This window comes from Chelonus insularis, unplaced genomic scaffold (genome assembly GCF_013357705.1).
Source record: "Chelonus insularis isolate UGA/USDA-ARS -01 unplaced genomic scaffold, ASM1335770v1 contig_397_pilon, whole genome shotgun sequence".
Classification (NCBI taxonomy): domain Eukaryota; kingdom Metazoa; phylum Arthropoda; class Insecta; order Hymenoptera; family Braconidae; genus Chelonus; species Chelonus insularis.
In genome coordinates, this window is record NW_023276552.1 from 493,573 (window position 1) to 521,185 (window position 27,613).

General features: G+C 32.4%; 1 protein-coding gene across 3 annotated transcripts in view; it reads left to right on the forward strand.

Moving 5' to 3' along the window:
- Sema2a (Semaphorin 2a) overlaps window positions 1–26,873 on the forward strand; it is a 239,463-nt gene extending 212,590 nt beyond the window's left edge. For all 3 annotated transcript variants that reach the window (XM_035084651.1, XM_035084652.1, XM_035084650.1), the window contains 9 exons: window positions 2,510–2,561; window positions 13,358–13,420; window positions 14,330–14,437; window positions 14,539–14,809; window positions 17,560–17,790; window positions 17,877–18,290; window positions 18,762–19,038; window positions 19,452–19,899; window positions 23,311–26,873. In XM_035084651.1, coding sequence (XP_034940542.1) covers window positions 2,510–2,561; window positions 13,358–13,420; window positions 14,330–14,437; window positions 14,539–14,809; window positions 17,560–17,790; window positions 17,877–18,290; window positions 18,762–19,038; window positions 19,452–19,899; window positions 23,311–23,385 — 1,939 coding nt within the window. In that variant the 3' untranslated portion in view covers window positions 23,386–26,873. The remainder of the gene's footprint in view (window positions 1–2,509; window positions 2,562–13,357; window positions 13,421–14,329; window positions 14,438–14,538; window positions 14,810–17,559; window positions 17,791–17,876; window positions 18,291–18,761; window positions 19,039–19,451; window positions 19,900–23,310) is intronic.
- Window positions 26,874–27,613: the final 740 nt, after the last annotated feature.

Here is a 27,613-nt window from a genome sequence, read left to right on the forward strand (position 1 = left end):
CCACCAAGCAAAACATAAATAAATTTCTCACAAATCTTTCGGAAATTGTCAATAATCAAGCAGTTGTTTCACTTAACAGCCATGAAATGGTTTCATATATTTTTTGTTTTTCATTTCAATTATTTTGCAATTGTCTGTGTGTTATGTTCATTTCTATTTCCAACACCGTTTTGCAATATACGAAAATCGATTATTCAGAAATGCTCGATCTCCAGCCGTTCTTTCCATTAATTAGAAATGTGATGCTTTCGATAATGAGACTGTGGCTTGCCTGCGGCATTCACCCACGATTAACGATACGCTAATAGAAGCCTCCTCTCAATTATCGATTGAATTCATTCGAAAAGAAAATTAACCACTCTCTCGTGTATACTTGGACTAATCGAATTTCATTTTTCCCCGATGATTAAATTAAAGATAACTTCAATAATTATTTTAATCAAATCTACAATTAATATTGCCATTGGTTTGATTTGAAAAAAAAAATAAACCCATCTGAGGAATAAATTAAACTTGGATTCAAACATTCCATTGTAGAGGAAATCACATCTCTCTTCAACACCTTCTTGAGAAGAATATTTCCAATGAAAAGATCAGCTACCGTAAAAATAATTCTTTCTCACTATCTGCACATATATATACTTTGAATCCATCAGGGATTTCAGGGTTTATAATCATGAATGAGATTTTTAGATCATGATTTCTAAAGAAAATAACCTCAGCTTCATCCAATAATGTATCACTGGAATAATTTTCAAAATTAGAAATTTTTGTTTTATTGGAGAAATTGATTAAATTGGATTAAAGTATGTTGTTTTATTTAGAGCTGGATACTTGGATGATAGTTGAAGAAATAGATTGAATGGTCTGATGGTTTATTCTATAAAAATAATAAATCAAATAATAAACGACGAAAGTAATGTGTATGTGGTTTGTCTAAATCTGAATTTATTCAGAATTTCATTATTCTGAAAAGGATTTTCTGAAATAGAAAATGTACTGTATGTGTTTGAAGTACATCATAGATTCGCCAAACTTTTTCATTCGATTTGCTTCCAATTCAAATATTGTTGGCTGTCAATTTGAAATTTCTCAGAGTTATTGGGCTTTTTCCGGGCGAAAAGTAATTTAGACTCAAGGATTTCTTTGTAAATCAAAAGATCTACGTGGAAATCATAAAATGAGAGTTCATAATTCACGAGAATAGCGATAAATTATACATAACTCTGAGGTTTTTCTGGAGGTAAGGTTTTTTTTGCCAAAGTAATTATTTATAATTCACAAAGTACAGCTATAAAGTAGGGAAAAAGTCGAGGATTGAGGGATTCCCCCTAGCGATCTCGACACCTAAGCGCATTCTTCTCTTTCTCTTTTACCTTCCGATCTTCGCTTCTTCCTAAATTGAAATCGATGCTCGTCCCCGCGGCTCAACCAACTTTTTACCCGTAAAATTGGTTCCGTGCTTCGGTTTGCGCGCTCCTGCTTCTTTTTTCTTTCCTCCTTTACCACCTACCTTTTCCTACAACCTCGTTCGAACGCCAGCACGTACATCGTAAAAGTTTCTTCGAGTTTGAAAGCATAGCGAAAAGTTCAGGCGAATTCCGAGAGTCGGATTTGTTTTTCTAACGGCTAGGTATTTACTTTTTCACCGCGTCGTTCTCAGGATGAATGGAGTAACATTGCTGATGTGGTCGCATTTTCTTTTTAGTTATAGACAGTAATAATATAGCTTCTTTTTCTATATCTTCTTTCGTTTTCTCGAGGTTTTTTTCTCTCTCATTCACATCTTCTTCATTTCTTTTACTTCTTCTCTGTCTTCCACATCGCTGCTTCTTTATTGAAAGCCGATGACGAATGGCTATCGGAATAAAGTTATACGCAGTGAAGCTAATGTTCCGTAACACCTTCTGACTCAAAACTGGGTGAATTCGATTTACGATTCGCGACTTTATACACTCGATGCATTTGCTTTTAGACCCAACGATACGTGATGGAAAATAAATATCTTACTTTCTTACCAACTTATTTTATCTTTTGAAATATAATCAAATTTTGACATAAATAAATAATAGTGATATAATAAAAATGAAAGATAACTTCATTTCAAAGTTTTAAATCGGATTATTGAACTTGTGGTAAATAATAACTATTTCTTATCTATCTTTATCTGTATAATTTTGACAATAGATAACTCGTAAACTATTATCTTCACAATAAATGTCCAGTTGAGTTTTTCATACTACTTTTTCATCTTCTTGGTAAAATGATAAAATTCCTTATGAGCATTTGAATGAACATAACAGCTGGTTGTGTAATGCTAATAATATGTAACAATATGGAGTAAAAGCACAATAAGATCAGACAAGTAAAAAAAAATGTCAAGTCATGCACAATGTCCTGAATCACAAAATGGAATTTCAACCCCCATAATCCTTACCTTTACTCGCTTTGTCATGTAATCTTAGAGTACCAATAAAATTTCTCACATTGTCTTTTTTTCTGCTTTCAGGGATAAAATCTTCAGGCTCAATCTCACCAACATCAACCACTCAAACTGTGAAGTAAGTATTTCATCCAGTAGCATCAAACACAAGATAACAATTTTTTATAGCTTTAGTTTCAATCCAACTGCCTCTGTCTTAAGAAAAAGTGTGGATTCTCTAGATAAAAAATTGAAAACAATTTTTTGACATTCGTTGGCTTAGTGTTTTTGACGTGATGCACTCAACAATTCGGTATGAAAATGCATCCTCCTCTCCACGTGAAAAATAAATTGTATCGTAACACTTGACTCGTCACCATAATTTTCGGTTGCGAACCCGTGGTTAAATGTATGAGAACTCTGAAAACAGGATTGTCATGTATACTTACTCGCGAGCTTTTCTCTCTCACGTCTATTCGAGAATGAATGGGCGTAGAGAGATTTCCCCATAAAACTGTCAATCATCCGAAAACACCCTTCGATAGCTTGACAGCTGACACGTCTCTAGCACTAAGCGATCTATTGTCGACACATGCACTACCCCTTTTGCAAATCTACAATATCCTGCCAATCATCAGAAAATTTTCTAACAATTTTTTTATTTCTATCAATTTGATTTTACTCACATCCATCTGCCTTTCTTTCTCTCTTTCTCTCTCTTTTATTTGTTATTTCTCGACTTTTCCATCCGGAATTTTCAATCGAGGAGATTGAATTGAAATTGCTTCAGTTTCAGGGTCGAAGTGTAGCCTTAGGTGACCGTTCGGTCCAACTGAATCGACCGCCGCAAATGGAAAATTGCCTTTTAATGTTCCCCAACTTGGCATCACTTTTTTTGTTAAAAGAAAATTTATATTTTTCAACCTCACTTTCAACATGTTCAAATAAGATCATGAGGGGAATTTGAATTATTTCCCGTTAGAAATGGATATTATAGATCGAGGGTCATAGTTCGTCATGGTGGTGATTTTACAGATCGATGAAGTAATAAAATGACAATATACAATATGACGCAAGCAGATGTGCTCTCAAAGTGCACCTGTGAAGGGTGCAGAAATGAACATTCAAAAAGTTTATGAGGGTGTTTTTCTTAATATCATCTTCTCTATTGAAAAAAAAAAAAGGGAAATAAATAAGCATGAAAATTATTTAGAGTAGGCATTGTTCGGTGAATATACATTTAGAGAAGATACAAATTTCGGAATAGTTTACAATGTGGCACGCGATCTAAATTCCCGAGGGCAATGCCGGGAGATGCACAAAAAAATTGACTCTGTGGGCACCAGCGACGCACAAGGGATAGTAACAATTCGAAAATGCAATTATTCGAGCGCGACGACGCGTTTCGTATTTCGCAGACGAGTATATCGCCACCCCTCTTTTCATGTTGCAATAGCGAAACAGAGATTCGACAGATGCGCAGACGTTGTTCTATTCAAAGTCCACAGGATTATTCGCGTTTCACCGCTGTTGATGTATAAAAAACGTATCAAAAGCTCTATATTATATCCAATAAGTAGGTCAAGAGGCTTAAATTTAAATATGAATAATTAAAAACATCTTTATAAAAATGAACAAATAAAACAACATCAATCTCTCGGTAAATTTGTGGATTTAAAATTATTTCAAAAGCTCTCTTCATTTTTTTTCTATAAATCTAGGATGATTAATTTCATCCTCATCTTTCCATTCGAGCCATTTACTTCTCATTTTGATAAATGGATAAATAATAATGTCAAAGATCAGGCGAAAGAATTTGGCATCATAATAAATAATGATATAAAAAATCCTGTAGATCGAATTATGTAGCTGATATCTAAGGAAATATTGTAGCCCTAGAGTATAATGTTTGTCAATAATAATATTTTATTACCCTCTTGTGACATAAGCCTATAAGGGTAAAGAGACTCGTACATATTAGTGACGACATTACGACCTTTTGGAAGAGAAATTTCAGTGGGCAAATCCACTTGTTGTGATTTTATTCCAACTCAACACAAATAATAAAAAAACATTTTTCAGGTTTTTGTTTTCTTTTTAGTAAACAAAGTAACGTGAATTGATATTGATTGAGACGCTATGAATGTAATCCATTTGAATGGATAGAACATTTGCAACTACATTTTCATTTCTGTTCATACATATCCTGCTGATATACAGGCATTGCGTGAATCGACAAAGGGAGAAAGCGATAAAGGGATGAGCGACAATGGCGGAAGGACCGATCAAATTTCGAATTTTGCATAAATACATATTGTCAAGCGGACGGGAATAGGTAACTCAAAGGTATTATGCACGACAGTCGTATAGTTGTTCCGTTCGTTCAAAACGTAATAATACATATAGTCGTGCGTGAAGTAATGCGTTGAAGAGAGGAAAGGGAGAGTTAGCAAGAAGAAGAATCGGTTCGATAACTCCGTCGTCCTGTCCTCCCTAACATTTCATGACTTCGTTCTAAACGACGCCCCTTCGCACACGGCACAATATTCTATGCTAATGCCGACTCAGTTACAATCTTTCCAAAGGGGACAATAAGAGCTACCAAGTTTTCAAGCCCTCAAATAACTAACGCCACACGTACACGAAACATCGGGTCCATAAATTTTTCAAATTGAATATTGGTACAAATGTACGATACTTATTCGACGCTGAAATTATAACGATAACTTTTTATTTGAAAGACTTTTTTTTAAGTGTCTATAAAGTTTGAAATGAATTTTTATTGTGATTTCTTTTTTAAATTAATTCCACATTTGTTTTAAATATCACAATTATTTCATGAATCAAAAATATTTTAATAAATCAAAATTGAAATTCAAAAGATTTAATTTTTAAAATTTTTGATAGCCAAATAATTTATTCAATTGTTAGTAAATATGGTTTAATAAAAAAAACAATAACAACATTTCTCTTTAACCTTTTCTACTTTGATTTTTATTTGCAATTCAATGAAATATAAATACAACAAAAATAGGTTAGTACAATCAAGATATATTAGTTTAATGTATTTCCGAATAATCAATGAATCCAATATTATTGATTCAATTACCTATATTCTTTTTCTAGTTATTTGTAATACTTTAACATATTAAATTTTATTAAATATATTTGATAAAAACTACTCAATAAATTAAAATATTAAATCTGATCCAGGGAAAAACAATAAATTGCAAAAATAAAATATTATTTAATTTAAGAAACTACATTTAACCATTATTGGTTCACCAAATAACAAATTTTACACTCCGCGAAATAGACCAATATTTATCCACATCAATTTGTTATATAGATACAAAAAAACAAAACACTGAACAACCTCAGACCATTAAAACGATTTATACACGCAAAAAATGTTTCATTGCATTTTTTTAATGGTGTACATAAAAAATAGAATGTAATTTTTTACAACAGATAGGCTAGCTTGATATATCATAGAATTTCTAGGAACAATCGTGCATACGTTGGTACACAAGTAGAGACGTTGATCGCAGTGAATAAAACATGCTATAGCTAAGGAAAGTAATGGAAGATAGAGGTCAATATCATGAAATATACGGAATAAGCCTCTATCAGTAAACTACACGTGGCAATAAAACAAAATTTCACGTGATAGGATTCATTCCTCGCTAGTGGTCTCGAGGCAATACCATCGGCTATGTCTAGCTATAGAGGATTCGTTTCCTACTACGAAGAATATTACCCGTCTGCCCAAGAGAGTAATAAAGTATTAAGAGTGCTCGTAAGATTTACAAGGCTGTGAAATCGTGAATGAGATATGCAGCCACTAGTTTCTACTAAAAGAAGATGGTATATCGGTTATGCGATACTCTGATGGATATGTAATATGCTACTAACCTTTACTACACGACTTTAAGATGATTTTGACATATTTATGTGTGATTCGCGTACCATAGATATCATATTCGATAAAACATTGTACGTAAAATGGTTTTGATGCTTATCACTATATCTCAAATGAGTACCCAGACTTTAAATATAAATTCTTCTCTACTTGCATACGTGTTTTTTGCTCGCACACGTTCTTCTCGCCATTTCTTTCTTCTTGACATTTAAGAACAAAAGAAGGTACAAGACAAGCACATGCTGTAACGTGAAAGAAATTTATTGCAACGATGAATTTGTGATAAAGCTCTCCAGGAAATTGTAGTTTGATGAGCTTCAAGACACGTTCCCCACAACCAAGACACGTGAATGTATAAACTTCTTGTACGGGTTCTCGAAAGATTTGGACTTGTCATTTCTTATATACTTTTATTTGCAGATGTACTAGTATTAGTACTCGAGCTATCATATCGCATTAAACTGCATTTCATGCATCAAGATGTTTCAGATAGTAAAATAAAATTGCTACAAGAGAGACGAGTATTTTAGAATCAGTGTTAATTGATGTAAACTTCAACTGTCATTTAATTTACATTGTAAATATGATTAAAAAATTGTTTTTACTGTTTCCTGATATTTCTATAATCGTTACTTGAATGAAATTGTACTCAATTCTACACTTTTAATTTTTCTAGTACTTTTAAGAGTGATTTGAAATAACTCAGTTATAAAAAATAGATTTTTTCATTAGTGAAATACTTGGATTGAAAATACCTTTAATTTCACTCCGGAGATAATGGTATTTATAAACTATCTCTTGATTTTCAAGTAGATTGAATGTTGAAAAGCTTACTAACTAATCAACAACCATCTGTTAATTACTGTTTCAAAAAAAAAATATAATAGAAAATCTATAGAAAGTAGCTTTTAAAAATTCGCAATAACAAGTAATCTTGTAAAAAGTTTATTTTCAATAAGATATAAAGTATTTATGAAATGAATAAAAATTTAACAGTGATTGAAACCATTTTGGTTTAAAAAAAAGATGTACTTATGAATTTTTAAATACTCAATTTCACCATTTAATTTTCCAACTGTTACTGTGGACTTTAAATCCCACAAGATATTTTATATTTAAACCAAAAGTTGCTCAATTTCCGTCTCGAGTGGACCTATTCAAATTGAAAAAGTAGTGGTGTCACGAAATAAATTATACTTCATTCTAATTGTCGTAAAATAACTAAAAAGTTTAATAAATCTAAATGTGTCTAACAAAAACCATGAATGGAATTACAGCAATCCACTAGGTGAATTTACGCTTGGTCTCTCCATCAAGAAGTCCTACAGCTATTCATTATTTCTAATCAATGGTAGCTGTGTTTCTTCCTTTTTTCCTTCCTCTTCGTTAGTTAAAGCTTGGAAAAGAGTCAGCAGCTTCATTCCTCCAGCAACTAAAGTCCAGTAACTCCGTAAATTCGTCCAAAAGTCAGTCTGGAGGTCTTCTATCTTCACTCTGAAGGAAACGAGTCGTCTTCTCTCACAGTACAGTCTTTTTTAGCAATCCTAGACTTTTCAGCCAACTTTCTTACTCTTTTCTTTTACTATTTTTACTTGAATCTTTTGACGTAAAGCAATGAAACTTTGAAGTAGCGTAAAAAATATATATATTTCTGCAGTGCGAATAAACAATAATGTCTTGCTTTAAAATACTCCAACGGCGAATAAAATATCTTTGATAATTGGAAACTGAAACGGTGTTATTACCTTCACTAAACTATAGAACAGTTTATATTGGTCTTTCTCTCTTCTTGTCTTCAAGTCCTCTTAAGTACTGAGACTCTCTTAAGATACCACTAGTGAGAACAAGAACGATATAGAAGTGTAGAGAAAGGAATAAGTCTCAAACTTACTTCCTTTGCTTGTTTTAGCACCTACTCTCAGCTGCTTTGCAGCTTAACTTTTTAATTACCACCTCTGACTCGTGTTTATCGTCGCATTATTTCCATCCCTCGACACTAAAGAGACTCGCTTCTCCGCACCCTTCACTAACTTTTTCTTACGCTAATGAGTGTTGAATCGTAGTAATTTTTTATTTACACCTAGATTCAGGATTACATCAGTTTAGATTTTTTTTCATCAACAACACAACAGTGACTGGATGTTATTAAAAAAATTCTCAGAGTGTTTGTTTTAGTGTCTTTTTATAGATACTGTCTATCTGGAGGTCTTAAAAAATTTTTACAACCAAACATTTCCCTGGAGAATGTTTCACACTCTGTCATTTCATTTCTCATGAACAGTATTTGAAAATTCAGAGAATTTAATCCAGATTATTTCAATATGACTATGAATAACTTAAAATTATATGCACACGATCGTTTTCTGAGTATTGATATGTCGTGTTAGCGTGAAAAAATGATGTAGACAGATGTAATCGTTTTGCTAGTACAGTTTGCACATTTACTAGACCTAAACTGTACTAAAACGATAAATAAATAGCATGACCATGCAATTTGATACACGAGAAAGCAGTAAAATTCTCTGGTTTCACGCTTGCTCTATTGTCTTTTCTTGAAAGCAATAAAAGTTTTAAAAAAATGGATACTTTATTTAGCTTAAATTACCCTTCATGGCAAATAATATCTTCTGAATGGAAACAAGGCCATAGCATGTTGGAGTCGTTAAAAACTGTTCAGTATGAATCACTGTTTGTTGTCAAATACATATATAGAAAAAAGTTTTGTACAATCACAAGCCAATCGAGCTGGAAAACGAACTGATGAGACCAGTGAGGTGTAGTCTGTGTCCACTACGAATTGATTGACGTCGACACTGAGTCTGTCTGTACATATACACTAACTCATCCATTCTTTCGGTTTATTGTACGAAGTATAAGAAGTAAATCACGAAAAATTGAAATCCACGGTATCGAATTGAAATCAATATTGAATGCAGATTGAATTCGGCTTGCCACTAGCGGATAAAAGGGTGAAGAGTGACGGGTTCCATTAGGAAATGGTGACTTATTGTGTTGGATGACACCAAAAGCCACTTCACACGGTTACTCATGACATTTGTACTGATACACTTGATCTCTAAATATTATAAAGTTTCCCTTAGTAACAGGATTGTCATACTGGGATAAAGCGCTCAGAGAGAAACGATCGATGAAAATTCATTGAGAAAATTAAAAAAGTTTGTCATTTTTCAAAATTATTGTTAGTTTATGTATGAACTGTAGACAGAGAAATAGGGTCCAAATGAATGTTCATTAGTGTCAAACAATTATTATTATTAATTATAAAGTTTTATTAGACATGCGAGATTAATAAAAAATTCTATTCTGCTTCATTGTTCGAGATTGTTATAGGGTTGAAAAAAGTAGAAGTAAATTTAATTGTAATAATTACTCATTCTTGTGAAACAAGGTAAACTAGAGTAATTATCTCTTCTCAGTGACTTCCTAGAAATGGACTATTATTAAAATTTTAATTGTGAAAATAAATATTTTAAAAAATAAGTATTTCGTTTACGTTTATGTAATATAAATCTTAGTTTAATCACGAATCTTGATTACATCATCTTGATAAAAAGGTAATTCATAGTGCCAATTGGTTCTAAATTGATTCAATCTCACCGTAAGATTAAGTACAGCGATGTATAGGAGATGCATAATTAATTAATGTGAAGAGTTTAAATTGAAAGCCTCGTGGAGTTAAGGACTTAAGTTCTGTCAATCTTTGGTACCACAAGTTTCAACCTTTATTAAATCAATTCCAAAATATGTTTACTAAAAACCCCAGGGAAATGAATTTATTATTTGAGCATAAAAATTATAAATAAATAATTTCAAATCATTGGAATAAATTTATTAAACAGTTTTATAATTATTGATTATACTCCTCACTATTATCGCAAAAATAATTAGCACATCCAGAATTATAAAATCATTAATATTGATGGTATTGAGCTAATAAAGAATTTCTCTCAATTAATTATTTCAAGTATCTCCAAGAGTTTTGTTTAATAAGTTTCTTTAACTAAATAAAAGTACTTTTTAGATTTCTTGTTAATAGACTTTGAGTTGTCATATTTATTCTATAATAATTTAAAATATATTTATAGATTTAAGATTATTTATTCAAGATTAAAGAAAGTAGTTAGAATCAATTCATAGTTGAGTTAGAAGATAATAAAAATGATAATGTGCAAAATATGAAAAAAATTAAACAATCATGATGAGATTAATATTTGATAAGCTAGAGGGGGTGAAAGATTGCTTTTATTTTCTTCTCGAATGAATTTGGGGAAAAATCGCGTCATGACTCATCCATCTCTCTCTCATCCATGACGAAGAACGCATGTCACACTGCAGAGGGATAGTAGATATACGCAAAGTCATATAGCGTAATTCTGTCCAAATTCCCGACACTTTCGGTTAATGTTTGATGAGATAAAAAGGGCCGCGGTGGCAGCAACTCGTGAATTTTTAACTTCAACACATCCTCTTATTCGAACTCCGCAGGAGGGATTCCGGGTAGGTTGATCCCCAGCGAGTTTCATGGGTAACTCTGGAGGTGTCAGGACGCTTGGGAGAAACTCGCAGTTTTCCTCCTCAATATTTTATCGCAGTAAACTGTACGACCGGTAGATACACTCCACTGTACATCATTCGTTCTCACTTTCTACTTATTAACTTCTCACAACGAATCTCTCATTAAACTTTTCCAGACTTTCTGTGATGAATAAACAAACCAGAATGCCATTTGTTTCATAATAATTTTATGTTGACTTGAATAATAAAAATATTTCTATTGAATTATTTAATTAGCTAGATCAAGTAAACAGTTACTTTTGTAAGAATAAATGAACTGTAATTCATATGTGGTTGGAGAAATATGAACAAAGTTCTTCATAGGCTTTTGTCGACTCTTCCACCAGCTTGATTAAGCTCCTGGTGAGATGATGATGATGTCGCCAGGGATTACCATTGCTGGACGCAAGTCTCTTCATGAGTTTCTCGTCAACGCTACACTTGTTCTCTCCCTTTAATCACTCAGCAAACTCGTCGGCACGTACAACCTCGTTGCAAAACGAGCACAGAAATCTCACATCGTTAAAGTCATTTCCAGTCTACGAGGACATTCGTATTTGCATTATATATATATTATCTGTACCTTTATATCCTCTACTGTCAGTGCATAAAATTATGCTGTGTCCACGAATAATTTTGCTCAGTATTCCTTCGACATATTCATCTTCTTTCTCTCTAGTGCTGCTCAAAAAAATACGTTATTATGGTTGAGAAAGTTTAGAGCAATAATTAATATGCATCTAGGTGATGTATGCTATGGAATTAGATATAGAATGTTTTCATGCTAATTTTGGAGCTTCTATGAATTAGAGAGGTTTATAAACAGTTTCTTGATATTTTATAAGCCTTTGAGTTGAAATATGAGATAGTGTTGAATTAAATTGAAATTGAATTCATAAATGTCTGAGTCAATTTGTCTTAAGGTCTTAAAAATTGAAGGCGGTGAGCATAAATATTTAACAAGATTTATTTATGCAAAAATTAATTATTGTTTTATACCATAGATTTTAATATATTCATAAATCACCTTTGGTGTTAATAAATCGTGTCTTAAGACAAACCAAGTATCTGATTGAAATAAATATAGTTATTATTTCAAGGAAAACAAAGGAAATCGGATTTTAATAACTCAGAAACTTCATATTCTAGAATTTCATTCGTAACAATAGGAATGCTCTTAATAGTTAATCTTTACTTTACAATATAGAGAATTAAAAAAGACTATTATATTTTATTTCAGTTTCAATTTTATTCCTAATTTATTTCATGTAAGAATATCTCTGAAAAAAAATAATCAAGACTTGATTGAAATATCAAATTTCGAATTAATTCACTAAGAATATCTGATTGTTAATGGTGACAATGATTTCTCAATTAATGCCTCATCTGAAACTCTTTAAATATTTAATTACTTCCGTTCCATTTTCTTTTAATCAATTCCTTAAAAAATTTTAAATCATTTCGATAATAAAAATACTTAATTGAACTTTATTTACTTATATTTCATCAATCTTGCATTAGTGGGCTTTGAAATCTCTTCTCTTCGTGTGTGGCATCTAATATTTCTGTTTGACTGTTCCTTATCCACAATGCCAACATGTATAGCATTGTGGAAGAAAAGAAGCTTTTGTGTAATAAGTAACAAGTACTAAACTCAAATTTATCTTTCAAAGGATACTTACCAATTTTTTTGCCAACTCCCGTTTGTTAGAGAGTGGAAATGGTCTGGCAACTCGACAAATCACAAGACGAGTTGTCACTTGAGTGTGTTGGAGGAGGTAAAAAGAGCGATAAATCTCGCGGCTTCGACACGCTTGACGTCGCGTGTCGATCGTTAGAGAGAAACGACGCAAAGTCGTGTGCCACAGGGTGTGTCCCGGACAATTGGCAGTGCAAACGAACCACTTCCTTCACGACGCACTCGAGCAAATGCAACACTCGCAAACTTGAAACCCTGAAGCTGGAATGCATAAAGATCTCAACAGCATGTTGCAGTAATGGACTTGACAAAGCATCAATAGGCGGAGTGTTGTGACCTCTTTTTTTTTATCATTGTTAGTATTTCAACTACACAATTCAGGAAATAAAGGAACTTTGCTAAGTACTGGAATCAGAACAATCCCTTAATTTTATAGAAAGTTTATTCCAGAGTTGATAAAAAATTCCTCTTAATTGTTTTAATTTGAATTTTTGTTGAAAAAAATATACAAAGAGTCTCATGCTTTTGTAATTTATTTATAAAAAAAATTCAAAGTTAATTTTATAAAACTCCAAGTTCATAACTAAAATACAATTTATTCGAAGTTTTTCTCTCTTTTCTCAATCTGATGATTGTGCTTGATATTTATTAACAGGATAGAATTTATGAACTTTAATGATTTTTTTGCAATCAATTGAATGAGTTATTATATTAATGCAATACATTTTTCTCATTTCAGAAAGATGTTCTGATACTCGAGTCAACTGAGACAAAACAGTGTGTGTCCAAAGGAAAGTCCGAGGTATGTTTAAGTTTTATCTGCAGCTCTGTGAACTTTTTCAAGAAAAAAAAAAGAAAAAAAGTGAATTAAAGTAGGAACGTAACTCTATTGTATTCGTTTCTGTAGAGAAGAGCAGAAAAGATATGAATAAATAGATCAAAATGATTACTAGGGTAGAAGAAAAAAATGAATAAGCGTAATAAGTTCACTCACATTAGATTATTGAAGCTTTTTGCATGCAACATGTGATCGAGAAACGTGTACTGGATGAATCAACTCGTCAAAGAGAGGATTGCAATCGACATAGCTTTTAGTTCAAAAGATTTTTTTTCTAAACGTTCACCTCTGGTCAATTTATTTTTTATTCAGCTCCAAACATCGTTGAAAGCATTTATTAACTGAATAATAAAAAGTTTTATAAATGAAAATAAATCATTGTTGACAATGAGATAGTATTAAAATTGGAAAACAAGTTAAATTACATTTTATTTGAACTATTTGCTTATATAGACACACGTGGAAATTTAAACATAACGATAAAATTGTACTACAGATTTGTGTTGAGAATACTTGATTTGTCTCTTGATGACAATTGCAATATCACGTTTTTTTGAACTATCTATACTATTTTTTCTGCATTTCTATTTGCAAAATACTCAAATAACACATGACTGGATAGAAACTGTCAATTCAAAGTGCAGGCAGCTCTAAAGGCTTCAAATCAGAAATATTTTCAAAAATTCCAATGAGTTTTCCAAAACGTGTTTGGAATATTTTTTTCATTTAGTTGACTGTAATAGACGTGGCTTTTGATAATAGTAACCTGCTGTGTGTAACCAGAAAACGTATGAGGCAGTAACCAGTAAATGTGTCGTTTAAACGAAAAAACATCGATCCATGAGGCATTCACCTAAATTGTATTTTTTGCAGCACTTTGACTGCCGTAACCACATACGAGTGATTCAACCAATGAGCGATGGCAACCGCTTATATATTTGTGGTACTAATGCTCACTCGCCAAAGGATTGGGTAATTTACGTGAGTATCTTATTTTTCTTGTTTTTTTTATTTCTATCAAGTAATATTTTATATTTTACTTTGGCAAGTTGGCTATGAAAGAAACTCCAATTTTTTTACAGAGCAATTTAACTCATTTGCCACGACACGAATTCGTACCAGGTGTGGGGATGGGTATAGCGAAGTGTCCTTATGATCCCGCTGACAACTCCACGGCAGTTTGGGTAGAAAAGGGCAATCCTGGCAACTTGCCGGCCCTATACTCTGGCACGAACGCAGAATTCACTAAAGCGGATACAGTTATATTCCGTACAGATCTGTATAACTTGACCGACGGTCGTAAAGAGTACAGTTTCAAGAGGACACTCAAGTACGACTCCAAGTGGCTCGACAGTGAGTACTATATCTCTGATTTATTTCCGGAATGTCCTTTGTGTGCTCAACATCTAAAGTGGACGATTAGACTTTCTTTTATTAAAGCTTTTCAACTATCATAAGAAAAAGTATAGGACTCAAAGATAATTTTAGTAGAGAAATCAATTTTAAGAATCATCTTCAGACAATTGCACTTTCATTCTGATGGACAATGAGCTGCCATTAAGCGATCGTATGTGTATGTGAATGGTTCTAGCTTTTTCTTCTTCTTGGCTTTTTCAATAAAAGCACCGCGAAATCAAAGCAAAGATTATTCAATGTGTTCATTGACTTTTGCATTAGTAACAAGTATGAAAAAGTAACATAAAACGTGTGTAAAGAGCGTAGAGAAGCCGCCTCAACGTTTAAGGGTGTCACTTTTAGCTCGGTTATTTCAGAGGGTCGCGTTCTTTGTTTTCTCTCTTTTTAATGGCCAGCCGATCTTCAAGTATGTGCGGAGATGGTAGGAAAATGAATTGCTAGGGGCTGAGCGAGACCTTAATGCAGGGGTGGGTAAGGTGTACACCATCAAACGTCGCAGAGGGTGTGAGATCTAGGAGCATGGTAATAAAATAACTCCCCTTTTCGTCTCTAACTAAATGTCCCGTTTGCAGACCCCTTCAGCTTGGAAGAAGTTAAACTTGACTTCCCACCCATTCCTATGTCGCATAGTTGGAACACCCGGTGAGAGAGGGTTGGCCACCCTACTCAACCTCATCCTCAGTGAATCAACGACTTGCAGCTTAAACTCTAGCCACAGGATCTCGATGTATCCTCCAGGGACAAAGAAACTTTGCAGAAACTCAAGAGTTCTTTTTAACTTTTTCATTTTGTGATAAATTAATTATTTATTAATCTCTTCAGAAGTATTCAAAATTAACGCATAAATTTTTTAATTAGAATATTCAATATTTAAATAAAATAAATTAGTTTTCTTGACTTTTCCAAGTTTCAAGTATTAATGCTGATTAGTATCAAGCAAGTTAGCAAGTTTTGATGAAGCAACACCACTTACTAACATCAGTTCAGTTAAGGAAAGAGTCAAGTGCACCCTTTAACCTTGCTATTTCTTACTACCTTAGTACAATCTTAACGTTATCCTTATTCTTCTTCATGCCCTCTAGATGCATGATTAGCCATTTGTTTCGTCGTTTAATTTCAAGCCGCGCCCCTTCAACAACACCCATCAAGAGCCATTCTTCTCATTGAGTTTGTCTATTAGTGAAGGCGTTGATTAAACTGCAGAGAGTGATCGCGAGACTGGGGTGACGAATGCGATACGCCTGGGATGTTCTAAGTATGTACGACGCTAGAGATCGATCTGCTGGGGTTGAAACCAGGTTGCTGGTGCTAGTATAAATTGAAAGAGGAAGAGACAAGATGAGGATGAAACTATATAGTAGTGGAGAAACAAGAGAAGGCAATACTGTTAACGAGATCTGAATAACTGGCTGACGAGACGACGGTGGCCAACCACTTTCACGGTTCCATGCACTTCTAGAACGTCCACGAGTAGCAGAGCACACGTTTGCAACTTTTTATTAGAACTCAAGTACTAAAGATAAATCTTCAATGTCTGCAATGTGGGAGCTTTTACGACAAATGAAACTCAAAAAAAAAACCATTAAGTATCATCAAAAAGTCTATTATAATTGAGAATAAGTATGCCAGTGAATGAAATTTAATTAATAATTATTTTTCAAACTTCTCTGTCGTTGCAGATTGAATGAATATTATCTTTAACTGACATTTTCAAGTATTCAACTGTTATTTTAATGGTTCTAGACATGTTTCTTTTTTTATCAGAATGACGCTGGAAAGAAAAGAATGTAATATAAAACGTTTCGACTGACAATCAATTTCAAACGATATAAAAAATATTTCCAAGTATTTTCATGGCCTTTAATAGCTATCATCGCTTGCTTCCCCTTAAATTCTTGTCAAGATTTATGGAGCTTTTAAAATTGAAAGTGGTAAAACCTACAGCAGACCAGAAAAAAAGCACATTTATTTTGGTATAGAAGTAAACTTAAGCTTGCACACGTCGATCGTTTTTGGTAGAGTCCATTCGGTTGCAAAATTATTAACGTTTTCGTCCTCGTAACTTGGAAAGAGCTACTATTAAACTAGCTTTTACGATAGCTTGAGTCATAAAACGACAAGTGGATGATCATTGAACTGACGCTAAATTCTAGGTAGTCCCTGTCATGCCTTCCTCGCGAATTACACAAAATGAAAACTACAAAAGTCATTCAACTGCTATGTTTCTCTCTAAAGCTTTTACCCCTTCAACACGTTCAAAAGCCAACAGAGAGAACGTGAATTTACTACTCTTATTTTCTCCTCATCATTTTACTAGGAAATTGTTTCTACAAATTTCTAAATCACGCCATAAGATTGCTCTATCTATTATGTAATTTCTCTTACAATCACGCTAATGAAATTATTCTGTTTTTCAATATTAGTTTCTCTACTATTATTTTCATTTTCGGTTATTTGAAATAAAATTCTTGTTTCATATTTATAAAAAAAAAATACAAACGTTCATGTATCAATTACAATCATTGCAAAGCGTAAAATAATACTCTTGGGATGAATTGTTTCTGCAGATTGTACAGTGTTTTGAAATCTGGTTTTTCAGAAATTGTTAGTCTTGAATAGGTGTTGAATCAAATATCAAAGCTAAATAAAAAAAGAGATTTTAAAATTTTTTTTATTTTTTATTTCAGAACCAAACTTTGTGGGATCATTTGACATTGATGCACACGTGTTCTTCTTTTTCCGAGAGACAGCATTAGAGTACATAAATTGTGGGAAAAGTGTGTACTCTCGAGTAGCTAGAGTCTGCAAAAAAGATACAGGAGGCAAGAACATCCTGGCTCAAAATTGGGCAACTTATCTTAAAGCCAGACTCAATTGCTCAATTCCTGGCGAGTTTCCATTCTACTTTAACGAAATTCGTAAGTCATGAGAATATTTTTTAAATTTTATATTCCTTACTATCATTACTTTTTTTTAATGACTATACTAAACTATCATCATTCAGAGAGCATTTACAAAGTACCGGGTGATGATTCCCATTTCTATGGAACGTTTACTACCTCGACGAATGGTCTGATGGGTTCGGCCATTTGCTCGTTCCACATCGATGCCATCCAAGAGGCTTTCCGTGGTAAATTTAAAGAACAAGCGACCAGTAGTAGTGCTTGGCTTCCTGTACTCTCCAACAAAGTGCCAGAGCCACGACCAGGTCAGTGCGTCAACGACACGGAAACACTTCCTGACACCGTCCTAAATTTCATAAGATCACATCCACTCATGGACTCTGCCATATCACATGAGAATGAAAAACCAGTTTTTTTCAAACGTGACATCATGTTCACAAAACTTGTGGTAGATAAACTCAAGATTGACTTCATTGGTATGGATCTCGAGTACACAGTCTACTACGCTGGATCTAGTGAGTATTTGTTTCAATCATACTTAATTTTATTTTTATCTGTTACTCATCTAAAAGCAAGTCAACATTAAATTACAGTCATCAGATAAATTTTAAATTACTCCTTTATTTTTGAAAAATAATTTTTAATTTATATCTGTCACATTTTTAACATTAAATATATCATTCAAATAAATGGACATATTTATACTGGTGTGTATCACAGTGACATGATATTCATGTCGTGAATCTTGTTTCATATTAAAACTATAACTCTATGTTCAAAAGATCAATAAAGTAAAATGGATACTAAATATATTTTGGAGATTAAATTTATAATATTGCTGAAATATTTTCTGAAAGTTTCGAGCATAATCTACATTAAGCTATTATGAAGGTTTAAAGTTATTCGAATATCTAAGTTGTGATTGTAATTTAATGTAGAACTAGTCCATTTTACCACAACTAATTACCTAAATTTATTTTATTAAGACGATGGGAGAGTGCACAAAGTTGTTCAGTGGGTAGATATGAATGGAGAGTCTCAATCAATACTACTTGATGTTTTCGATGTAACCCCTGGTGAACCTATTCAAGCAATGGAGATATCTAAAGAGCACAAAGCACTTTATGTTGCCTCAGATCATCGTATAAAGCAAATCGATTTAGTTATGTGCTCTCGGCGATATGATAACTGTCTACGATGCGTTCACGACCCATATTGTGGCTGGGACAAAGATACTAATGCTTGTAAACCATACGTACCTGGGTAAGTAAGATCATATATTCTGCTAGTATCCTATGGAATTTTTATTTCCATTTTAAATATACGATATTCGCATGATATTGGAAAAAATTGTACTGAGAATTGAGATTTACTCAGGCAGATAATTCGTTTTTTTTAAAATCACGTTCATCCGCAGATACCATCTCCATGGAACACTTTTTATTGGATAAAAACGAATCGCGCGAATCGTTAGTGAAAAACTCAATAATAAATCCTGTTCGTTCTTAAGTAAACGACGTCTCAGTAGAATTTCGTCCAAGATCTTCTTACGAATCAATGATTTCTATAATTTCTCAAACGAGATTGACAATAATTCAATTTACCGATTCAAACCGACAGCCTCTTAGCTTCTGTCTTGATCAAAGAGACTTAAGAATTTTTTTTTCACCTTCCAGACTACTCCAAGATGTCTCCAACAATACAGCTGATGTTTGCGACAGCAGTGTAGGCAAACACAAACTCGTTGTAACGTGGGGGCAATCGGTACACCTCGGTTGCTTCGTCAAGATGCCTGAGGTACTTATGAATCAAGAAGTCAGATGGTATCACTACAGCAAAGAGAAGGGAAGGTATCAAATTGCCTACAAGTATGGTGCTGGAGGTGACAAGTTCATTGAAACATCAGAGAAAGGTCTTGTGATTGTTGGTGTGAATGAACAGGATGCAGGAAGATATGACTGTTGGCTTGGTGGTGCTTTGCTTTGTTCTTACAACATCACTGTTGATGCGCATCGCTGCTCAGCTCCGGCCAAAGCTGCTGACTACCAGAAAATTTATTCTGACTGGTGTCACGAATTTGAAAAATACAAATCAGCGATGAAAAGCTGGGAAAGAAAGCAAGCAGTAAGTATTCCTTCTGTTATGTAAATTATTGATTAATTGAAAATAATTGTCAATTATTAATTATTTGTTAAGTAATTATTTTCCATTAGTAATTATTTGATTGAAAAAAAGTTTTTGTTCAGTTGGAAATAGTTATTTCATTGAAATGTGAAGACTTTAGTTACATCTATTTATTTTCTAGAGAACCAAACTTTTAGATGAATGTTTCAGTTACCAACAGTTTAAATTAAATAAAAATTTCACTAATTATTTTTAATTAGTTTTCTCACTTCAGTACTTTGAGTTTAAATTATCATTTTTTGAATATTTTTTCATTTTATTGAACTCATTGAGTTATTATCTAAATATTTTTGCTCAAAATAAACATTATAAAGATAAATTAGTTTTATAAAATCATAAATAAAATATAACATGATGTCTATTCATTACAATGACCGGAAACTAGGTCAATTGAACTAAATTTATGTTGGATTTTAATACAATAGAGTTGATATATAAATTATAATATTAAAAATTTAAGTTATAAATCTATCAGCTGATCTATTTTTTCTCGTTCAATAAATTTTTTATTCTCTAGTTAAATATCTACAGAGAAATGTTAAACTTCAAATAAACATTTAGAAAACAAAGTTTTTAAAATCAAGTAAAATTAATTAGCCATAAAAGTTAAAAAAAATCTTTAAATTATATCTAATTCTCGTCTTATCGAAAAAAACTCTTTGGAGAGATTAAACTAAAAAGTTCATTAAAAAGCAAGAGTATTAAATTTAATGGTTTCTTTAAATATTTCATGAACTGAATTAAATACTTCGTCACTTTGGCAACTCTATAAAATTAAAATTCCTGTAACTAGAACATCTGAGAATATTACATTTATATCCTCTTATCATTAATAAATCAAAGTCTGGTTTGTTCAATCCAATGACGTCAGTCTAAATTTCTTTTTTATTAATTTCATTTCGTAAGGAGTTAAATGAAACAAACCACTGGGAATCAAACACGAAAATCTCAAGGGCTGATAATCTAATGTTCATAAATCAGCTGTTAGGCCATTGCCCGGGGACTAAATAGGTCAAGTGCACTCAGTTACATTTTGTTATCAAGCAAAAATCTATAAAAGAACTTGAAAATCAAGCCCACGTACTAAAGGTGATATTAATCACGAGAGAACATTTCACTGTTTTACATTATGATCAAATACATCAGAGCTTGTTCCATAAAAGGAATTTTTAAATTAATTCCAGCACAATTAATATAATATCATTACATTATTGGTAATCAATGTAGGATAAGTTAATATATCCAACATACTGTTTATGGAATTAAATATATCAATAATTTATTCATTCGACAATATGGTTGGAATCCAATTAATTAGAATATTAATATCAATCATCAGATGGAAAAAGAATATGGATAATAATTTTATTATATATTTTTTTGTTCTTATGATGATGATTCTATCTTTGGAAATTAATTAAATAATAATATATAGGTGAAAAACAGTAAAACATAAAAATGTGCATAATTTCTATTCTGATAAAGCTATGAGGTCGATCGAGGACTCATTTGAAAGATCTTGATGAGAAGAAAAAAGTCAATATGGTGAAAATCATCATTGAAGCATATTTTATGCAAAAATTGAAGTAAGTTCCCGTTTTACCCCATTTTAGGAGTGAAAAAATTAATTTTTTATATTTTTGACCCGATTCCGCATTTCTACGCATCAAGACGAAAAGAATGAGTGGTCGAACTTGAAAATCGGACAACGTTGATTTTTCGACCCCAAAAAATGGCAAGTGGTACCCCTTTCCATTTTTTTGGCCAAAAAATAAAGGTACTCCGATTTTGATGATTGAGGGCTCATTCTCTTCGTCTTAATACGTAGAAATGCGGAATCGGGGCACCGGTCAAGAAAATTCACTTTAACACCCTTAAAAAGGGGTTACACTAAATACAAATTATGGATTATCATCCCCTTGACTTTAAGCCCCCATAACTCGTGAACGGATGGTCCAATAACTGTTTTTAGGGACGTTTTCAAAACCCGAAAATCCAAGCTACATATTCATATTCATAAATAATGTTTAAAAAATTTCTTTCACCCTTAAAATCGCTAAAATATAAAAAAAAATAACATTTTTTTGGGAAGTTGCCAACTATTTTAGCCATTTTAAGAGTGAAAGAAATTTTTTAAACGTATTTTATGGATACGTATCTTTAGCTTAGATTCTGAAGTTTCCAAACAGCCCTCAAAAATCATTATTAGATAATTTGTATGAGAGTTACGGAGGTCCAAAGTCAAAGAAAGGTGAAAATATCATCTACTCTCCAACTTTAGACCTCCGTAACTCTCATACTAATTATCTAATAATGATTTTTCAGAGATATTTAGAAACTTCAAAATCTTAGCTAAACATACATATCCATAAAATACGTTTAAAAAATTTCTTTCACTCTTAAAATGGCTAAAATAGTTGGTAACTTCCCAAAAAAATGTTATTTTTTTTTATATTTTAGCGATTTTAAGGGTGAAAGAAATTTTTTAGACATTTTTTATGGATATGAATGTGTAGCTTGGATTTTTAGGTTTCGAAAACGTCCTTAAAATCAGTTATTGGACCGTCCGTTCGCGAGTTATAAGGGTTTAAAGTCAAGGGGATGATAATCCATAATTTGTACTTAGTGTAACCCCTTTTTAAGGGTGTTAAAGTGGATTTTCTCGACCGGTGCCCCGATTCCGCATTTCTACACATCAAGACGAAGAGAATGAGCCCTCAATCATCAAAATCGGAGTACCTTTATTTTTTGGCCAAAAAAAATGGAAAGGGGTACCACTTGCCATTTTTTGGGGTCGAAAAATCAAAGTTGTCCGATTTTCAAGTTCGACCACTCATTCTCTTCGTCTTGATGCGTAGAAATGCGGAATCAGGTCAAACATTTGAAAAATCAATTTTTTAACCCCTAAAATGGGGTAAAACGGGATTTTCCTCCAATTTTTGCATAAAATATGCTTCAATTATGATTTTCACCATATTGACTTCTTTCCTCTCATCAAGATCTTTCAAATGAGTCCTCGATCGACCTCATAGCTTTATCAGAATAGAAATTATGCACATTTTTATGTTTTACTGTTTTTCACCTATATATTATCATTTAATGAATTTTTTTATATATATTGTTCTTGCAAGTTGAGCACATTTAAAATACCTTCAGAGGAAAAAAAAATTTTCAAACGTTTCCTATAGTCCCATAAGGGAACGTCGGGGAACGTCCCCACTCGGGATCATTCAGGGAATCTTTTGGGAACGAAATTTTTTTTATACGGCTTGTATATTAACTATTATGTTATGTTCATCCGACTTCAATTATTCAAATGAAAATTAATAATTTGTTTCATTTATTTTCCAGCAATGTGCATCGAGACAAAACGACAGCAATCAAAATATCCATACGAATGAAGTATACGGAACGCCGTTAGTGTGATCAAGCGAGGATTTAGAGCCTTCGTCTAACAGAGAGTACAACAAAGTCCTTACTGATGTTCAGCTGAGGAACAGTGTTTCCGGTGAAGTCAGCATCTGGAGTAGCTTTGCACTTCTGTTGCTAACGGCTCACTACCTCTACATTTATGCGACGACTGGATTTTTATTCATTGTGTGAATATATTAATTAACAAATGACGAAAGTGTTCGAAATGAAAAAACTCGAAAAACTCCATATATAGTGCCATCCCCAATTTTTCTACATCGTGTGGATGATAAAAAATAAGTTCACTTGAAAACTCCAGTGACTGTCGTGTGATAACGCGTCTTTTTTTTTAATAATTACTTTTTTTATTCAAGATAATATTAATTTTATATAATTGCCATTCGATTAAATGTAAATAGTTATAAAATAGAAATGTGACACGTTATCGATTGATGATAATAACGATGAATAATCGAGACATGAACTCATCTGTCTTTAATATCGAGTATAAAGTTTTTTTAATGACATTTAAGGCAAAGCGTTCATTCGATTATCAAGACTGGAGGACCAAGCGACACAAGTCGCAAAGTTGAATAAACCAATTCGCCTAGTGAGAGGAACGTTAAGTGAGGTACGAGCATCAAAAAAGTATTCTCTGTTTTATCAGACCTGTGATATGAATGGGTAGCCAAGTAAACCCCGTGTTTGTGCATTCAACGTCTGAATGAAAAGTTTCGAGTATTCGGGCGTGTAACTTCACGACCACGGGAAACTTTTTTGAAAAGCAGAAAACAATCATGTGTAAAGTGTGTTGAGCTTGATTATCAAGAAGACACATTATTAATAATATAAAATAGGATATACATCTAGGATTAAGAAGAGTTTGAGGATGCTGAAATAATGCAGAGCTGTCCAAATAGTCGCCTCTCGATCGACTTATCATCAATACAAGAGAGTTAAGCGTGTCTTAGATGTTTCTGCCAAATAATATGCAGAATTCGACAAGTTACACAATGAGATTACCGACGGTTTTATCGCTATGACATTTATCGCGCATTTTTAAAATTATTTTAATTATTCTATTTGATACTTTTTCAACTGTAAAATATTCTTATGTCAATAAGTATCAAAATCTAATTTTAACTTTAATTATATTCTGAATTATTACCTTGTTGCATGAGTCGTTGCGATTTGATTTTATAAATATATTTGTCTTGAAGAGTAATGAGTTTTTCATTTAATAACAATTATTAATAACTGTTTAACGTAGAAGTTGGGTACAATGTGAGTTGTTGAGATGATTGGAATATTCAATTAATTTAATTGTTCATTAATTTTGTGACAACTTCTGCAACGACTTAATAATTTATTAACACAATAGTGTCAAGGAACTCAGCATAATGAATTTAATTTCAAGAATGTCGCGGCTGTGTTAGCGAAGGCCAATTTTGTAATATAATGTCATGGGTCCGGGTCGGGGACCCTTTCTTTCCCTTTACCAAGGTACTTATGGGTGGGTCTATCTCTCCCTTCGTGGAAATAGCATCAAGTACTCACAAGCCCAACAAGCTCGACGCTGAAAACCATTTTACTTACTCATACACACTCTCCAACCATATTCATCTCTCACTCGGTTCCTATATCTTCGCCTTTCTCTCTTCCTCTCATGCATTAAACACATGCTCATTTACGTGCGTGCGAGCACGTCCTCGCGATCATATTGTACATACAAGATTCAGAATTCACATGTAAACTCTAGTAGACAAGTCTAATATTAGCGTAGGTATTATTAGTGTCTGTGCGTTAATTTTCTATGAGCCAAGAGAGTTTGTGATTTTCTCTCCCGACTCTCGGGAAATTAGCGGAAGTATCTAGTGAGGTACAAAATCGGTGAAATATACGAAATAGGTGTGCGAAGTTCTCCGGTTAGCATCATCATCAAATCTTTTCAACATCTATCTACCAACATGTGAACTAAATTTACTGGATTGATGCAAAAATTTCAACAGGTTTCATTCATTCAATTTTCTGATTGAGGTTTAATAACTTTGCACCTCATTTTTTATATTGTTTTTATTGCATATTAATTCTATTGTTATATTTAAATTTTATTTCAAATTTTAAATTTAAAATATTACAGGGTATTTTACCAATAAATTTTATTATCTATCGAGTCCAAGAGTTAAATAAAAAAAAAAATGTACAGAAATTATTGCAGCAATCGATAACCATTGCATTTTCATTACTCATATTCCTGGAAGACTATTTTTGTGAAGAAAGACTTTTTATAAATCTTCGGATTGAATAAACACAGACCTGCCAATAACGTCATTAAATCGAAAGTATTAAATCGGGGATCTTCAAGCATCTTCATGTAAAAAAAAAATAACAAAAAAAACCAGAACAAATTATAAACAATTTTTGAACAGACGAATTTAGGTTGAAAAATGGAAATAAAAAGAATGAATAAATTAATAAAACAAAGTGATAGTACATTCTTTCCGTCGGTTTGTAAATAAAAAAAAAAAAAAAAATAATCATATGCATTCATAAACTTCTTTTAATGTCATATTTTTGATTTAAATATCGACATAAGCGATATGGTATCTACCCTCGCGATGATTTGGTCACCGCAGGTTTTCTGGGCAAACGAAGGGTAATAATATTGTTTTTATATAAAAGACAAAATTTATAATCATTAAGCTCTGTACAAAATACTCTTGTGGCAACTACTGAGAAGGAAATAATTGTCAAAAGATAACTCAAAGTATTGAGAAAAATAATACAAGTGAATTATTTTCCTCTTTAGCTTTGAAAAATTAATGTTTATTTTTTAAAAAATAACTGGTCTACATTGTGAAGATAAATCTAATAACTGGATTTTATTGTAATTAGCGAGATCTGTAGCCAATAAGCGCAATGCAATAATTGTTCAACGGAAAAGAAATTGAATAAAAACAATACTGATTCTATAACTGAAATGTACTTAACAATGAGCTTCGAAAAGTATTGGATAGTATTATGGATTATAAGGAATAAGGTAAACAGTAAATAAAATATAAGAGACAATATTCGCGCATCAATTCCCGACAGTATTGCTTTGACATATACATATTTAAGTTCCCATTAGCTCACCAAGCTCAGATCACCATTTTTACACGACCGTTGAGAGTAGACGCGCGATATCTGCACATGTCTCGCTGATTCGCAACATTCACGTGAACCGCCCGCTAATCATACACACACCGGATGAAAATCGAGAGACAAATGGAGAGCGGATGAATACGTAAATGAAATATGATTCTTACCTTATGTGAAGGTAGTAAAAGAAAAATATATCGAAAGCGAAAAGCTACATAAAATAAAAATAAATTAAAAATAGTGAAGTATATGGTCTTTGGCTTAAAGAACTCTAGTTAAAAACGTAATAAAGACTATAAATATTTAAAAAAAAAATTTATCACAGGATTCATATTAATATATCAAACATGAGAATAAAATTATATCTACGATTTTAACTCAAGTTCTTTGGTACTTAGAAAGGGGGTGATTATGGAAAGCAATCTAGGACGAACCTAATGTTGTTAGACATATTATTTGTAAGATTATCAAGTATTGTATATGTTATTTAATGAGACTGATACGCCGAAATGCTCGGAGTGTGCCTCTGGTAAGCCTAAACATTAAATTATATCTTTAATTATTTTTTTTAGTTATAATATAAGAAAGAGGAATAATCAACGAGTCGAGATTTCGACGTATCAATCAACTAAAACAAATGGATAAAAGCTAGCTCGGTGAACATTACGTGGTATGATCAGCTTAATGTATGATGATTATTCCCGTAAAGCTAATAGAAAATAATACAGATGAGTTTTTATTATGATAAATTCTTATTATGATTAATACTATGATGAATAATGATGAGGAGAGAGAACGATCGATAACGACTCATTGAATATCACTAGGACTAGCCAATGACTGTCTTGCAGTTTTTAAAAATTTAATTAACAATAAGTTTTCTTAATTATTATTATTATTATTATTATTATTATTATTATTATTGTCACTGTTTAATTTTAATAATTTTTTAAAATGATAATGATGATTATTATTAGTATTTTTTGGTAAAAAATGCTCTGACTGATATGCTAAGTATTCCTTCTGACAATCCGTTAACTGTTACGTCTATCACTTTTTTTATTTTTCCTGTACTTGATTTATAAAGTGATGCCTCGTGACC